Consider the following 17245-nt stretch of genomic DNA (forward strand, 5'->3'; position numbering starts at 1 on the left):
AAATGCATATGTGGAAGTGGTGGACTTTGCAGTATTTTTTGTATCTTTTACTGCCTTTAAATAGATAAGATAACAGCGTCTAAAAATACCTTCAGGTAAAGCCTGAAACTGTCTTTGAAAACATGCATTAGGAGTGCCTGGCCATACCCCCAATACGCCTTCATTAATAGAAGAAGTGAATATGCAGTTGAAGTTGGAAGTTTACATACCCCCTTAGCCAAATACATTTAAACTCAATTTTTCACAATTCCTGACTTTTATTCCTAGTAGAAATTCCCTGTCTTAGGTCAGTTAGGATCACCACTTTATTTTAAGAATGTGAAATGTCAGAACAGTAGAAGCGCCAATATTTTATTTCAGCTTTTATTTCTTTCATCACATTCCCAGTGGGTCAGAAGTTTACATACTCAACTAGTATTTGGTAGCATTGCTTTTAAATTGTTTAACTTGGGTCAAATGTTTCGGGTAGCCTTCCACAAGCTTCCCACAATAAGTTGGGTGGATTTTAGCTCATGACAGAGCTGATGTAACTGAGTCAGGTTTGTAGGCCTCCTTGCTTACACACGCTTTTTCAGTTCTGCCCACAAATTTTCTATAGGATTGATGTCAGGGGTTTGTGATGGCTACTCCAATACCTTGACTTTGTTGTCCTTAAGCCATTTTGCCACAACTTTGGAAGTATGCTTGGGGTCATTGCCCATTTGGAAGACCTATTTGCGGCCAAGCTTTAACTTCCTGATGTCTTGAGATTGCTTCAATATATCCACATATTTTTCCTGCCTCATGATGCCATCTATTTTGTGAAGTGCACCAGTCCCTCCTGCAGCAAAGCACCCCCACAACATGATGCTGCCACCCCCGTGCTTCACGGTTGGGATGGTGTTCTTCGGCTTGCAAGCCTCCCCCTTTTTCCTCCAAACATAACGATGGTCATTATGGCCAAACAGTTTTATTTTTGTTTCATCAGACCAGAGGACATTCCTCCAAAAAGTATGATTGCAAACCGCAGTCTGGAGGTTTTGGAGCAGTGGCTTCTTTCTTGCTGAGCGGCCTTTCAGTTTGTCGATATAGGACTCGTTTTACTGTGGCTATAGATACTTTTGCACCTGTTTCCTCCAGCATCTTCACAAGGTCCTTTGCCGTTGTTCTGGGATTAATTTGCATTTTTCGCACCAAAGTATGTTCATCTCTAGGAGACAGAGTGCGTCTCCTTCTTGAGCGGTATGATGGCTGCGTGGTCCCATGGTGTTTATACTTGCTTGCTATTGTTTGTGCAGATGAATGTGGTACCTTCAGGCATTTGGAAATTGCTCCCAAGGATGAACCAGACTTGTGGAGGTCTACAATTTTTTTTCTGAGGTCTTGGCTGATTTCTTTTGATTTTCCCATGATGTCAAGCAAAGAGGCACTGAGTTTGAAGGTAGGCCTTGAAATACATCCACAGGTACACCTCCAATTGACTCAAATGATGTCAATTAGCCTATCAGAAGCTTCTAAAGCCATTACATCATTTTCTGGAAATGTTCAAGTTGTTTAAAGGCACAGTCAACTTAGTGTATGTAAACCTCTGACCCACTTGAATTGTGATACAGTCAAATCAAATCAAATGTATTTATATAGCCCTTCGTACATCAGCTGATATCTCAAAGTGCTGTACAGAAACCCAACCTAAAACCCCAAACAGCAAGCAATGCAGGTGTAGAAGCACGGTGGCTAGGAAAAACTCCCTAGAAAGACCAAAACCTAGGATGAAACCTAGAGAGGTACCAGGCTCTGAGGGGTGGCCAGTCCTCTTCTGGCTGTGCCGGGTGGAGATTATAACAGAACATGGCCAAGATGTTCAAATGTTCATAAATGACCAGCATGGTCAAATAATAATAATCACAGTAGTTGTCGAGGGTGCAGCACCTCAGGAGTAAATGTCAGTTGGCTTTTCATAGCCGATCATTAAGAGTATCTCTACCACTTCTGCTGTCTTTTTAAAACAGCAAGTCTGGGACAGGTAGCACGGCAGTGTAAAACTAACAGGTCTGTGAGAGCCGGAATTCTTACTGGTTGGTAGGTGATCAAATACTTATGTCATGCAATAAAATGCAATTTAATTACTTAAAAATCATACAATGTGATTTTCTGTATTTTTGTTTTAGATTCCGTCTCACAGTTGAAGTGTACCTATGATAAAAATTACAGACCTCTACATGCTTTGTAAGTAGGAAACACTGCCGATTTTGCAGGTTATCAGATACTTGTTCTCCCCACTGTAAGTGTATGTCAACTTCCGACTTCAACTGTACAGTGTATATTTTTTTTGTATCAACAAGACACAACCTTAGTAAAATGTTTGACAGATAACCTATGACAAATCAACACTATTCCTTTTTAGGTTGTAAAATGGGACTTTCTAGAGGGCTTTTTTACTATTATGATTTATTATTATTATTATTTCAAAGTTATTGTTAAAGGACAGTAGTTGCCATATTATTATTGTTACTAGGTATTGTTTGTTTTAGTTCATTTTCATTTGGACACTCTTGAAAATGACATTGTGCATCTAAAGAGATTTTCATCTAAATACATATCATTACCTAATTATCCCTAGCAATAGCAACAGGTGCTTTCCCATTGAGTGGCAACAGCCTTCCTCGTCATGCACTTCATAGGGACAGTAAATCTATCGGAGGCTTAAAGGATTATACCTTAAAAATACCCTAGTCTGGGGTATCGGATGGCCGATTTGGGGATCGGGTGACAGGGAGACCCTCGTAGCCTTTATAAGCAACCCTGTCTCTTGTTGTAGCTATGCTAATAGCTGACTGGTACAGTGTTTCTATTGCTGCTGTCACATGATGTGACGGACCTTTTAGCTAAAGTTCAGCAGACTGGTATAGCTAGCGAAGGATTGCCAGACCTATTTGGAAATGCATACTTTACTGCCTAAGAACCCAAAGCCTACTAGTTGCCTCATGTTTTCAGTGGAGTATAGGATGGCTAACATTGAGCATAAACTATGTATAAATAGTACAACTGTATATAAATACATGTGCAATTAAGCTGCCCTTACTTTCCATAGGTATGTGTCAGGCTTGTATCTGTGTCAGTACAGCATCCAGCACTAAGCAGGAACAAACTGGATCAAACTGGATTTCAACTGAAAGATGGGTAGAATGCTAGTGGTGTTGAACTGCATTTTGTTAAATCTTGAGCTGTGAGATCTAGGCCATTGGAAGATACGTACTTAGGTTATCAGTTGATTTCTCTGGGGTCAAATTGTAACCCCTTGGCTAGAATATCTCCTATTGGCCCCTCCTCTACTTCTCTGTCCCCTCTCTACTTCTGTTCTTCATCCTTCTATGCTAGTCTTTATCAGATCTCCCCTTTAAAAAACAACTACAATTACACATTTTCCATCAATTGATTCAGTCGATTAGTCTGCACTTCACTGTGCTACGTTTTCCACCTGTCAGCTTAGATGACCGGCATATAAGCAGGTTTTGAGCCATGAATAAGGGCTTCACTTTACATGTCGGCCTCTCACCGGTTTGGAAAATACCAGTTTGCCGGTGGCACTGCTATGCAAACTCCACATGTGCATGTTTAACATTGTACCTGCCTGCGTTTCTACAAACCGGCCACACATCTCATTGAGAGTAGACTACAGTGGGTTTCCTAGGATATGACATAGAGGTATTGCATCATCATCATCAGAGATCACTAGGATACTACATAGAGGTATTGCATCATCATCAGAGATCAACTCGTGGTAACACTAGGAGACTGTGAAGAAATGTTTGCCCACTGTCTGTGCACGGTTTAGACATTGATCCTGTCTAGCAACCGGGATGGATGCTTCATCATTACAAAGGCTCCTATCAATTCATCCTCATGTCTCAAATCAGAAGCACAAGCCAGCATAATAAAGGCATGTGAACAACCCGCCCCTAGTTGGCTCTGGGATTGAAAAAAAGCCACCTTTCAGTTACTGGCCCAATGCTCTTAACTGCTAGGCTACCTGTCACATCATGTAGGCACTCATAGGGTCTCTTCTAGATACAGGCTACATGCACATGCTGGTTGTTGTATGTAGTTGCCATGGTTCACTGACTTGTGACCCATTATCTTTCTTAGAAAGAAATCCATTGAAAGCGGGTTGGGGGGGTGTGTGTGTGTGTGTGGGTGTGGTTGGGTTGGGTGAGGAATGTAACGGTCTGGTGTGAGTGTCAGACACTCTGGGGAGGTTATTGTTGGCCAACAGGGAGCCTCATCCAACAAGTCTGCTTGGATTTAAGGAGGGAAAACCCTAGTAGCTGGCACCTGTCCTCAACCACTCTAACCTATAGGATACTCCTACAATGGTTCCCATCTGCAGAAAAAGAGAGAGAGGATATCAATTCTGATTCAAACAGGTGTCATTGGCTCCTGAACAGCAAATAGGAGAAGAGGGTCAGAGACTTGGCTCAAATGTTATTGGCTGCTAAACCGGCCTATAGGTTAGGAGGGGGGGTTGGAAATGTATAGGAAGAGATGAGACTACAGTGACACTAGTCAAGAAGATGCTAGTTGCCATGGTTTCTGCCATGTTTGACTTCCAAGTCTGTCATTGACCCTTCACTCTCTAAAGGCCCATCTGTAGATGTGATGGCCATTTTCTGCTATTACAATTAGGCTATCAGCTGGTGTTTTGGTGTTGATTATTGACTATTTACACTGAACAAAAATATAAACTCAACATGGAAAGTTTTGGTCCCATGTTTCATGAGCTGAAATAAAATATCCTTGAAATTTGTCATATGCACAAAAAGCTTATTTCTCTCAAATGTTGTGCACAAATTTGTTTACATCCCTTTTAGTGAGCATTTCTCCTTTGCCAAGATAATCCATCCGCCTGACAGGTGGCATATCAAGAAGCTGATTAAACAGCATGATCATTATAGACATGCACAATGCCACAGATGTCTCACACAGGAATGTCCACCAGAGCTGTTGCCAGAGTATTCAATGTTAATTTCTCTACCATAGCAGTGCCACCGGCAAACTGGTATTTTCCAAACCGGTGAGAGGCCGACATGTAAAGTGAAGCCCTTATTCATGGCTCAAAACCTGCTTATATGCCGATCATCTAAGCTGACAGGTGGAAAACGTAGCACAGTGAAGTGCAGACTAATCGACTGACGTCATTTTAGAGAATTTGGCAGTACGTCCAACCGGCCTCACAATCGCAGACCACGTCTACCCACTCCAGCCCATCACATCAGCGTGTATGGCATCATGTTAGTGAGCGGTTTGCTGATGTCAACACTGTGAACAGAGTGCCCCATGGTGGCGGTGGGGTTATAGTATGGGCAGACATAAGCTACGGACAACAAACACAATTACATTTTATCAATGGGAATTTGAATGCACAGAGATACGGTGACGAGAACCTGAGGCCCATTGTCATGCCATTCATCTGCCACCATCACCTCATGTTTCAGCATGATAATGCACAGACCCATGTATCAAAGATCTTTACACAATTCATGAAAGCTGAATTGCATACACACAAGACATGCCACCCATTGAGCATGTTTGGGATGCTCTGGAACGATGGGTATGACGGCGTGTTCCAATTCCCGCCAATATCCAACAACTTTGAACAGCCATTGAAGAGGAGTGGGACAACATCCCACAGACCACAATCAACAGCCTGATCAACTCTATCTGAAGGAGATGTGTCGCGCTGCATGAAGCAAATGGTGGTCACACCAGATACTGACTGGTTTTCTGATCCACGCCCCAACCTTTTTTTAAAGGTATCTGTGACAACATAGTAATGGCCTAATTTATTTCAATGAACTGATTTCCTTATATGAACTGTAACTCCGTAAAATCGTTGAAATTGTTGCATGTTGCGTTTTATATTTTTGTTCAGTGTAGCTTAGTAAGAGGAAGTCGCCATGTTCCTGCTGCCATGGTGATTTAACCCCGTTGACCTGGCTTATGGCCATAATGTCAACGTGAAGAGCTGACACTGGTCAACCACAGTACAACTACAGGTCAAGGTCATTGGTACCTCTCAACATAATGAATCTGGATGATCATATGAGCATGTCACTGTGCTCTCGCCAGCTGTTCCCTTTCATTACTCTAGAATTATGCTAGAAATGCATTGAAAACTGGTTTACTGGTTGAGAAGGAAAGCTGCCTACAAACCATATTGCTCATTCACAATTGGCTACTTTTCTCTCCACAGTTCCAGCCTGTTCCCCCATTGCCCCTTTGGCAAAAATGTGGTAATCTCTGAAGCGTGATGGGTTTATGGTAGCATTCCCTTAACACCTTGGTCTATGGTGGAATGTACCGTCTGTAACTTGGGTTTTGAGAGTGTACACCAATAGGGGCTCAAGTAGGTAACCGGTCCAAGCTTTTTAGGTTTGGTACACTGCAGGTTCTATTCTCCAAAAATTCTAAGAATGGACCATGAAGCAGGCTATGGTTTATCGTCCTTATTAAAGTAGTGTGGAAGAGGCCTGGCGGGCGCAGAGGAGAAGGGGAGGAGGGCTGGAACACTGACCTCCAATCAGGAGAACGTATACTCCAGTAAGATCCTCATGGAGTCACCTGGACTGGAACCCAAACGGAATATGGCTCAGTTTCAACCAAAGTTTAGATTCCAGGCTAGTAGTCACATCCATATAATAATGCAAGGCTATGAACCTGAAATTAATTCTGTGACTTTGAATATGACCAATGAGTCAAAATGTGAAAATGGTAGTGTCAAACAAATTGTCCTTATACTGGTATAGGGTATTGAGAAACTATTATTTAAACAACCTGGTCAATAGGGCACTATGGTAAAAATGTGTTGAGTTGAATGAAATAAAGATGATTTATTTGTCTACAAAATGGTGGAGGGTTGCCAGCCTGGCCGAGTTGTTTGCTAGTTTTCCGTCACCTCTGCGAGGATTAAGTCTCCTCAACAGAGCCACTTGTTATTCCTTAAGTAAGGTAGTGGGTAAGCAGGATTTCCGTTTGCAACAATTCGTGACAGCACACATTATTTTAATACGCTTGCCAGACTGTTTAACACGGCCTAAGTATAGGGAAACATTTCTCGGCTGGCTTCCACTAGCAATACGTACAAATTGTGAAATGCTGTTGTGAGGTGCTCTTGGTACCTTGATCCGGAAGGGGGATTTCATAGACTATGTACGTAGGTTGTATTAGAGGAGGTAAGGGAAGAAAAAAATCTCACATACACACACTCATTCAGAATTCTTCAAGATAGAGGCCAGATCATGTGATATGGTAAGCTTTTGAAGTTGAATGAACTTCGGCCCATTTCGGTTCCCGACAAACTGAAACCTAAATCCTCTGTTTTGAACTTGGTACGGTGTTCGGCCTTTACACCCCGGGCAGCTAAACCAGTGGTATGTTCTCCCCTCTCAGCCCTAGACGGTGACATACTCACACCCTCCTTACCGTTAGACTACTGGAGCTACTGCACGTACCCAAAAACACAGAGTCCAAATATTTTCTCCATGGCCCATTTAACCACAATTCAGTCTTGTGTGTATTAGTGAGTCTATTGTTTAATTTCAAAAGTGTCTAACCCTATTTACAACCCATGATTAGACAGTATTAGCTGTTTATTGGCACAATTGCCAACTTTCATGTACTGTACCCCATGGTTATGAGAAAATGGCACTGGTGATTGAGGTTTGGCTTTCTTATGAAGGCTATGTAACCCTTTCCGTGGCAATATTTAGGGCTTTTTGCAGCAATTTTATACACCATGTTAATCACACACATGCTTCTGTAGGCTACGTGATGTTTAGGGTAGTAAGGCCCTCGGCAGGTTAACGTATTTTTCAGGATATGGACATGTTAAGCAATCTCCACATTAAGAAGTTCCCGTTCTTGTTGCATCATTTCTGTCATGTGTAACTATTGGCCCAGGCCCCGCCAGAGCTATACCAGAGGAGGGCACACACGGCCCTTCAACTGTCACTTTAATAATTCCCAGAGACAAGCTTTAACAAAACGTACTGAACTGACTGGAGCATTAGGTGGCTATTGTTCCAGAGACAAAAGGACATTCTGTCCCCTAAAAACACCACTGAGGTGCAGAGAATGGGAGAAAAAAAAAAGTGTGCTTCATATGTAATATTGCATCGCTCTCACCCCACAGTGGCTAACCTAACTGTTTTTTTGTTTTTGCATTTCAGCTCCCAAGAGGAAGACAGCAGACCCATATCTCCTTTCTACATAAGGTAGGTCCTGGTCTTGTTTTTGTCCTGAGAAAAGAGGTCGACAGGATGTTATTATGGAGATGTGGGGTCATGGGGCCTATCCGCTGTATTTCATGCCATCTCAATGCATTAACATAGGAAACAATAGGCCCACCAGAAAGAGGAGGGGAGGGAGGGGGCATGCTGTGCACATGCAAGCTGTCGTTGTTATGATGGTGGCAGTGTGAGCACGTGGTCTCTGGTCCAGCAAGACTTCCCGTAAAGCTGTAAAAACCAAAACATTTCCCTGATTTTGTATAGTAGTGAGAAGAAAGGGATCTCTCTCAACCCTGAGGTTGAGACTGACACCTTTTCGTTTATTGTTATCGTGCTGGTCATTCTGGATATTGACCTCTCCAACGGCCCTACACACTGTACTCCTGAAATTGTACAATTTAACATCTCAAATGAGATCATTTGTCATACAGTACATCCCATTGTTTCATAGATCTGGATATTGATCCATCACTGTATTGACAAAGTATCTGAAGAAATAGGTACATAGCTTCACAAATATATCATATAACAGAACATTTCATGTTACTACATCTATAGTGCAGAACCAGATTCCCAACATAGTTTGACAATCCACTCAATTGTCACACCTCCACTTGATGGAAATATTCACCAAAACATATGAACTGCTTTGACACGCTGTCATACAGTGACATCAGACCAACATGGTTCTTAATGGAACCGGATCGTTCTAGTTTTGACACCTTGCCATACAGTGAGATCAGACGAACAAGGTTCTTAGTGGAATTTCTGGTTGAACCGGATCATTCTGCTCTGACACCTGATCTATGAGTCACCCTCCAGTCAGGCACCCCCCATGACATTTTATGGCATCACTTCCTGTTAACTTCCTGTTTGGCTGATACTGTAAACTCTAGTCATGTCAACTTTACCGCCTTCACCAGGTACTTTGAGGCACATTGAGTGTACCTGCTGAACTCTATATTAAGTTCATAAGCCTTGACACAGACCCTCATTCGGCCTTTTCTCCTTTGAAATGTACCCTAAACAGGTTTCATCCTTCACATATACCTAGTTATGTGTTCAAGACCGTGACCAGTAGCATACATCTGATATTTTCACAATGATTTCGCTCATCGATGGTGATGGCTCAGAGGCCATAATGTATATGATGATGAAGGATGCCAAACAGGGGTGGACTGGCCATCTGGCATTACGGGCAAATGCCAGATTGGCTGGTCCATTTTTAGCCCAGTGGGCCTGTCGGGGCCCTCAAGGGACAAATGGGCTGGTGTTGGGTAGGTTTGGGCAGTATCCAGATTTTCATACCTTTTCTGTACCATACTGGGTACGCACAAAACAATTTAGGCAACAGGGATCTTGACCCAGGAGGGGATTGAATGGCTCTGCTGTAACCAAGAAGCTTGATCTTGACATCTAGCAAGTTAGCAAACCAAATGCATAGCTGGAGCCCTGAGCTGGATATAATTTATTTGACACATCTTAGGTTTCTTCCAGTGGTATAGCACAGCCAGTATTTCCAAATACTCCGGTATACGGTATAAACGGTATATCGCCCAAGCCTAGTGTGGAGGCCTCGAGGATAAAAATGGGCCGGTATGGGGGTATCAAGTAAAAAATAAGGGCCGGTGTGTTAGAAATGCTAGGGACGATTTCTGGTCCCAGTCCACCCCTGATGCCAAAGACCTTGACACTACAGAGGAGAAACATTACCACAGTGACTGATGTTTACCACTACACAGCCTGTGATAGCCTGCCTATGTGCTAGACTGCCTATGTGCTACCCTGCACAGTAATTCTCTCTCTTCCTCACACAACATTCTTAAGTGAGTCATGCTTTCTAAGTAAGTCCAGCGTCTACTTGTTCTCCGTCACATACACACCGTGGGTACCACAGGATAGCTTAATCCTTTCCCAGTCAGAAACAGAGCTCACCTTTCAACCATGTTTCCTTTTTATGGTGATCAAATCCTGGCTAATAAGTGACTGTGGTGTAATACTGGATTAGTTGAATGGACGTTCATTTCCTTTTGAATCCCTGTAGGTTGGGCACACACCGAGTTGGAGGTGTAGGTTCTCATTTAATGTTTGGTCTGTTTCAAGCCCCCTGTAGAGTGACTCTGGGAGCTTTTCCTCTACGTTTACTGCCTTCTAGCGCACGTGTGTGTGTGTGGTGTGTGTGTGTCAATGTATGTGTGTGTCAGTGTGTACGTGTGTGTGTGTGTGCGTCAATGTTTGTATGTGTGGCTCCATGGAGATGCCTGTTGCCTGGTAACCCACCACTTGGACTGTTAGCTTAACATGGGTCACCCATTCCTTCTAGAACATCACATTCACTCTCTGACCCATAGACTATAAACATAACACTGCAAATACTCCTTTAAAGGTGCCCTATGCAGAAATCGCTCCGCCATTTCCTGGTTGCTAAAATTCGAATAGTTCGCTTAATTTCAGTTTGTGACAAAACAAGCATGTACAATCTTTGTACCATCTAAACCACTGTGAAATATTTTTATTTTACCTTTATTTAACCAGGCAAATCAGTTAAGAACAAATTCTTATTTTCAATGACTGCCTAGGAACAGTGGGTTAACTGCCTTGTTCAGGGGCAGAACGACAGATTTTTACCTTGTCAGCTCAGGGATTTGATCTTGCAACCTTTGGGTTACTAGTCCAACGCTCTAACCACTAGGCTACCTGCCACCCCACTGTGAAATATATTTTCCATAACCAAAAATATTGTACTTTCAGTTGATGTACAAAACCAAAAGTAAAACACGCAAAAACTAAACTTAAGCATGGGAAGCATAGAAATAGCGCACATAGAACATCTACCGCTTCTTAGACTTGCTTTCAATGATAATTATATATTACAGCTTTTAATGGACTGTTAGCACTTCTAGTGCCTCTGACCCACTCCTATAACATGTTTAGCATAGCGTTCTCACTCACTCACTCACTCACTTGTTAGCTAGAGTAAAAGTAACATGGAACGTCCCAAATGGCACCCTACTCCCTATATAGTGCGCTACTTTTGACAAGGGCACTATAAAGGGAATTGGGTGTAGTTTGGGATGCAACCTTATAGCCTCACCGTCTAACCAGTTCATCTCCATAAAGACACGATGGAGCGCTCTGCCATGGAAGTAGATCCCCAGTAGGACATTTGTTGTGGTGCTTTGGTCTGTCACCATGACTACAGTATTGGAGCACAAATAGGTCTCCAATGATTGTAACCATGTTGATTATCTGACTCCAATTCCACCCTGTGGTTTGTTTTGAGTTATAATGATACCTACCCAAGGCCTAGTTATAATGATAGCTACTATTTCTATTTCTTCTTGTTGTTGGCTTGCCGGCTGATGGAAAAACTTTAAATGAACCTAAATGAATCATTGCTTATCTAACATGAAATAAGTGTTTGATATCATAATGCTCTCAGTCCTGGATTTGGATCTCTCTCTTGTCTCTGTTTTAAGATGGAGGTTCTGGATCCTGAGTCACAGTCTCTTATTTTGTTGACAGTCAAGAGAACCGTGTGTGCTCCTCTTGTGGTAAGGGAAGGTCATGGCCAGGGGCCGACTGTTTGACAGTTCACGACCCACAGGGCATATTCATTGCACACCAAGCTGCATCCGAAATGGCACCCTATTCCCTATCTAGTGCACTACTTTGGACCAGAGCCCTATGGGTCCTGGTCAAAAGTAGTGCACTAAATAGGGAATAGGGTGCCATTTGAGACGCTCCCCAAGCCTCACCTCATTCCAGACTTGTTACATGTACGTGTCTAGAGTGGGCGGAAGGTTTTAATAGCTAAACTCAGTGGTACATATAATCCCTTTTCAGACAGTGATGTCATATCCTGGAATGGATTGGTAGCCTACCGGTACTTGCCCCCCTTTTGCCCGCTGCTGTGCCCGGACAGAGACTACTTAGCATGGGGTTGGCATTCCCAGTCTCCTGGTTGTTACACTAGACTAGAGACTTCACATTGGGAGGTTTAGGTTGCATGTAAACAGGCTAACGACTGCTGCCCTTGTTGCAGGATAAATATGGCACTGTCCAAAAGACACAACAGGAGACAGAATAGAATAGAACTTTATTGTCCATCTTGGAAGCGTTTGCATTATGAATAGGGTTAAATATTAAAGACCTGTCATAACATGCTTATTATGTACTTATTACCATATGTTTGATAAATACTAAGTCCTAACGATTCACCCCATCCCAAGGTAACTAGGATATCCAAATGATGTCTCCCTCTAATGGTGACCTTAACTTTATTCATTAAGGTTCCTTCCCTTGTCTTAAACATGTTTAAGCCATTGAAGGTGAGCATTTACTAAAGTCAGTTAAGATGCTGAACTGCAGTCAGGTCAAGACCCTGGTTAGGACGACAAACACTCACATGAGCTTCCCTGAGACGGTTTCTGATAGTTTGTGCAGAAATTATTTGGTTGTGCAAACCCACAGTTTCATCAGCTGTCCGGGTGGCTGATCTCAGATGATCCCGCAGGTGAAGAAGCCAGATGTGGAGGTCCTGGGCTGGCATGGTTACACGTGGTCTGCGTTTGAGGCCGGTTGGACGTATTGCCAAATTCTCTAAAACGCTAAAACAACGTAGGACGCGGCTTATGTAAGAGAAATTAACATTCAATTCTCTGGCAACAGCTCTGCTGGACATTTCTGCAGTCAGCATGCCAATTGCACACTCCCTCAAAATTTTAAACATCTGCAGTGTTGTGTGACAATACTTTTTAGAGTGGCTTTTTATTGTCCCCAGCACAAGGTGCACCTGTGTAATGATCATGCTGTTTAATCAGCTTATTGGTATGCTACACCTGTCAGGTGGATGGATTATCTTGGCAAAGGATAAGTGCTCAACAAAAAACAATGATGTAAAGAAATTTGTGCACAAAATTTGAGAAATAAACTTTTTGTGCGTATGGGAGATTTCTAGGATCTTTTATTTCGGCTTGTGAAACATTGGACTAACACTTTGTGTTTTATATTTTGGTTCAGTATATTTTGGTGTCAAAATGACCCATAGTACCTCGTGACATATGAAGTTATTTTTGGTTGTTCAAGCACTTTGTGACATCTGCTCATGTAAAAAGGGCTTTATAAATACATTTGATTCATTCATTTTAACCTTTCAAAATATTACGGTGTCCAACATCTTGGTGACACATTATGGGCCATAACATCTTGGTGACACATTAATACATGTTAGTTATTTTAACCCCTAGCATTTGGTACCAGATGTATATTTGGCTTTTCAACACTGACAGTGTCATCCATTTTAGTCAATTATTTTCGGGACATAGCGACATTTACCGTTAACCCAGTTTTAAAATAAAACCTTTGGCTAGAACTGAACAAGAATAGAACATGCCAGACTAAAAAATGTGTTGATTGTAAACATTTTGAAAAGTCATCAGAATTACCTCGCGATAATCAGATAAGCGATAAGCTTGGCTTCAATTCATCTCTTGTTTGATGTGACTGTTCATTGTTTTATGCTCTGTTTACACACTAACACCGTACACACACACTTTTCATCTATGTTCTAGAATCACTGTTTTAATCCCATATAATTACTCTGATCTCTCCTCCATCAGCTCTCTCATTTGTCCATCCTCACCTTGGCCCCCCACACACACACACACACACGCTATCACTGTCAACACTGATGCTGATGGATGAGATGTAAGGAGAATATTGTGTATTGTTGGGTGCTCAGTACCCCCACACACAAGCTGAAGGAAGGAAGTCATGCTTGTGTGTATTTCTGTGAATTCCTCTGGTCTTTCCTGGTACTGTTGGAGCTCAAATAGCCTCTTATTGACATTGAAATGGATTGAGGAGTGTATTCTAGATTTGTATTAATAAGATGTAATATTCATATTTAGTAAGATACTGTATCTAGAGTATGGTGCCAAAGGCCATTAGTAACGACCTATATTCATGTTTTTGTTGAACTGAAAAATGTACGCCTGGCCTCAATAGCTGTGCTGACACTGCATGCTATCCCTTAAGGGAAGGTGGTAGTAGCCCATATCACTATCACCTGGTCTAGCAGACGCACTCACACAAACACACACACACCACACAAACTGACACACACAGACACGTCAGATGAGAGAGGAGCTGGCAATCTGCTACCACTCACTGTATTTAGGGCCTGTCATGTCCTCTTCATTAGGTGTGCGTGCTTGTGTTTGTGTGCACGTGCGTGTGTAACAATAGACTAATATTAAGGGGGAGACGTGCGATCACAGCTTACCGGTCACCATGGCAGCCAGCCACTTTGCTCCCAGAGGGCCTCCTTAGGAGCTGAATACGGCTGACGTTTTGACACACTCGCGCACACACACACACACAGACACATGTACATACATAACACACACACCCTGGCTGCCTGTGGTCAGCTACAGAGCCTTGGGGCCTGTGAGGGCTGCCTGTGGTCAGCTACAGAGCCTTGGGGCCTGTGAGAGCTGCCTGTGGTCAGCTACAGAGCCTTGGGGCCTGTGAGGGCTGCCTGTTCAGACCACCTGTCTCTCTGCTGTCTTAAAACATGCTCTCTCTCTCTTTCTTTCTTTCTCTCACTCTTTCTTTCTCTCCTTTCTTACTTTCTCTCACTCTTTCTCTCTCTTTCACTCTTTTCTTTCTCTCTCTTTCTCTCCCTTCTCTCTTTCTCGCCCTCTTTCCCTCTCTTTCTTTCTTTCTCTCACTCTTTTTCTCTCTCCTCTCTCTCTTTCACTATTTTCTTTCTCTCTCTCCACAGCAACCACCTCTCATCTGTCCGGTGTAGATCTGACCTGACTAAGTGAGTACACTGCCATTCTATATTATATACTCACTACGATGAACAGTTCCAGGAGGACATAGGGAGGACCATGCAGATTAGTTATATTATATACTCACTACGATGAACAGTTCCAGGAGGACATAGTGGTGACCATGCAGCATAGTTATATTATATACTCACTACGATGAACAGTTCCAGGAGGACATAGTGGTGACCATGCAGCATAGTTATATTATATACTCACTATGATGAACAGTTCCAGGAGGACATAGGGAGGACCATGCAGATTAGTTATATTATATACTCACTATGATGAACAGTTCCAGGAGGACATAGTGGTGACCATGCAGCATAGTTATATTATATACTCACTATGATGAACAGTTCCAGGAGGACATAGGGAGGACCATGCAGATTAGTTATATTATATACTCACTATGATGAACAGTTCCAGGAGGACATAGTGGTGACCATGCAGCATAGTTATATTATATACTCACTATGATGAACAGTTCCAGGAGGACATAGTGGTGACCATGCAGCATAGTTATATTATATACTCACTATGGTGAACAGTTCCAGGAGGACATAGTGGTGACCATGCAGCATAGTTATATTATATACTCACTATGATGAACAGTTCCAGGAGGACATAGTGGTGACCATGCAGCATAGTTATATTATATACTCACTATGATGAACAGTTCCAGGAGGACATAGTGGTGACCATGCAGCATAGTTATATTATATACTCACTATGATGAACAGTTCCAGGAGGACATAGTGGTGACCATGCAGCATAGTTATATTATATACTCACTATGATGAACAGTTCCAGGAGGACATAGTGGTGACCATGCAGCATAGTTATATTATATACTCACTATGATGAACAGTTCCAGGAGGACATAGTGGTGACCATGCAGCATAGTTATATTATATACTCACTACGATGAACAGTTCCAGGAGGACATAGTGGTGACCATGCAGCATAGTTATATTATATACTCACTATGATGAACAGTTCCAGGAGGACATAGTGGTGACCATGCAGCATAGTTATATTATATACTCACTACAGTGAACAGTTCCAGGAGGACATAGTGGTGACCATGCAGCATAGTTATATTATATACTCACTATGATGAACAGTTCCAGGAGGACATAGGGAGGACCATGCAGCATAGTTATATTATATACTCACTATGATGAACAGTTCCAGGAGGACATAGTGGTGACCATGCAGCATAGTTATATTATATACTCACTACGGTGAACAGTTCCAGGAGGACATAGGGAGGACCATGCAGATTAGTTATATTATATACTCACTATGATGAACAGTTCCAGGAGGACATAGTGGTGACCATGCAGCATAGTTATATTATATACTCACTACGGTGAACAGTTCCAGGAGGACATAGTGGTGACCATGCAGCATAGTTATATTATATACTCACTACAGTGAACAGTTCCAGGAGGACATAGTGGTGACCATGCAGCATAGTTATATTATATACTCACTATGATGAACAGTTCCAGGAGGACATAGTGGTGACCATGCAGCATAGTTATATTATATACTCACTACGATGAACAGTTCCAGGAGGACATAGTGGTGACCATGCAGATTAGTTATATTATATACTCACTATGATGAACAGTTCCAGGAGGACATAGTGGTGACCATGCAGCATAGTTATATTATATACTCACTATGATGAACAGTTCCAGGAGGACATAGTGGTGACCATGCAGCATAGTTATATTATATACTCACTACGATGAACAGTTCCAGGAGGACATAGTGGTGACCATGCAGCATAGTTATATTATATACTCACTACGGTGAACAGTTCCAGGAGGACATAGTGGTGACCATGCAGCATAGTTATATTATATACTCACTACGATGAACAGTTCCAGGAGGACATAGTGGTGACCATGCAGCATAGTTATATTATATACTCACTATGATGAACAGTTCCAGGAGGACATAGTGGTGACCATGCAGCATAGTTATATTATATACTCACTATGATGAACAGTTCCAGGAGGACATAGTGGTGACCATGCAGCATAGTTATATTATATACTCACTACGATGAACAGTTCCAGGAGGACATAGTGGTGACCATGCAGCATAGTTATATTATATACTCACTACGAT

At 42.3% G+C, this 17245-nt stretch overlaps 1 protein-coding gene across 6 annotated transcripts in view; it reads left to right on the forward strand.

The window, feature by feature from the left end:
- LOC110498428 (protein FAM13A) overlaps positions 1 to 17245 on the forward strand; it is a 76066-nt gene that overhangs the window by 35422 nt on the left and 23399 nt on the right. For all 6 annotated transcript variants that reach the window (XM_036933683.1, XM_036933685.1, XM_036933684.1 and 3 more), the window contains 2 exons: positions 8205 to 8249; positions 15052 to 15093. In XM_036933683.1, the coding sequence (XP_036789578.1) occupies positions 8205 to 8249; positions 15052 to 15093 (87 nt within the window). The remainder of the gene's footprint in view (positions 1 to 8204; positions 8250 to 15051; positions 15094 to 17245) is intronic.

Source organism: Oncorhynchus mykiss, chromosome 10 (assembly GCF_013265735.2).
Source record: "Oncorhynchus mykiss isolate Arlee chromosome 10, USDA_OmykA_1.1, whole genome shotgun sequence".
Lineage (NCBI taxonomy): Eukaryota > Metazoa > Chordata > Actinopteri > Salmoniformes > Salmonidae > Oncorhynchus > Oncorhynchus mykiss.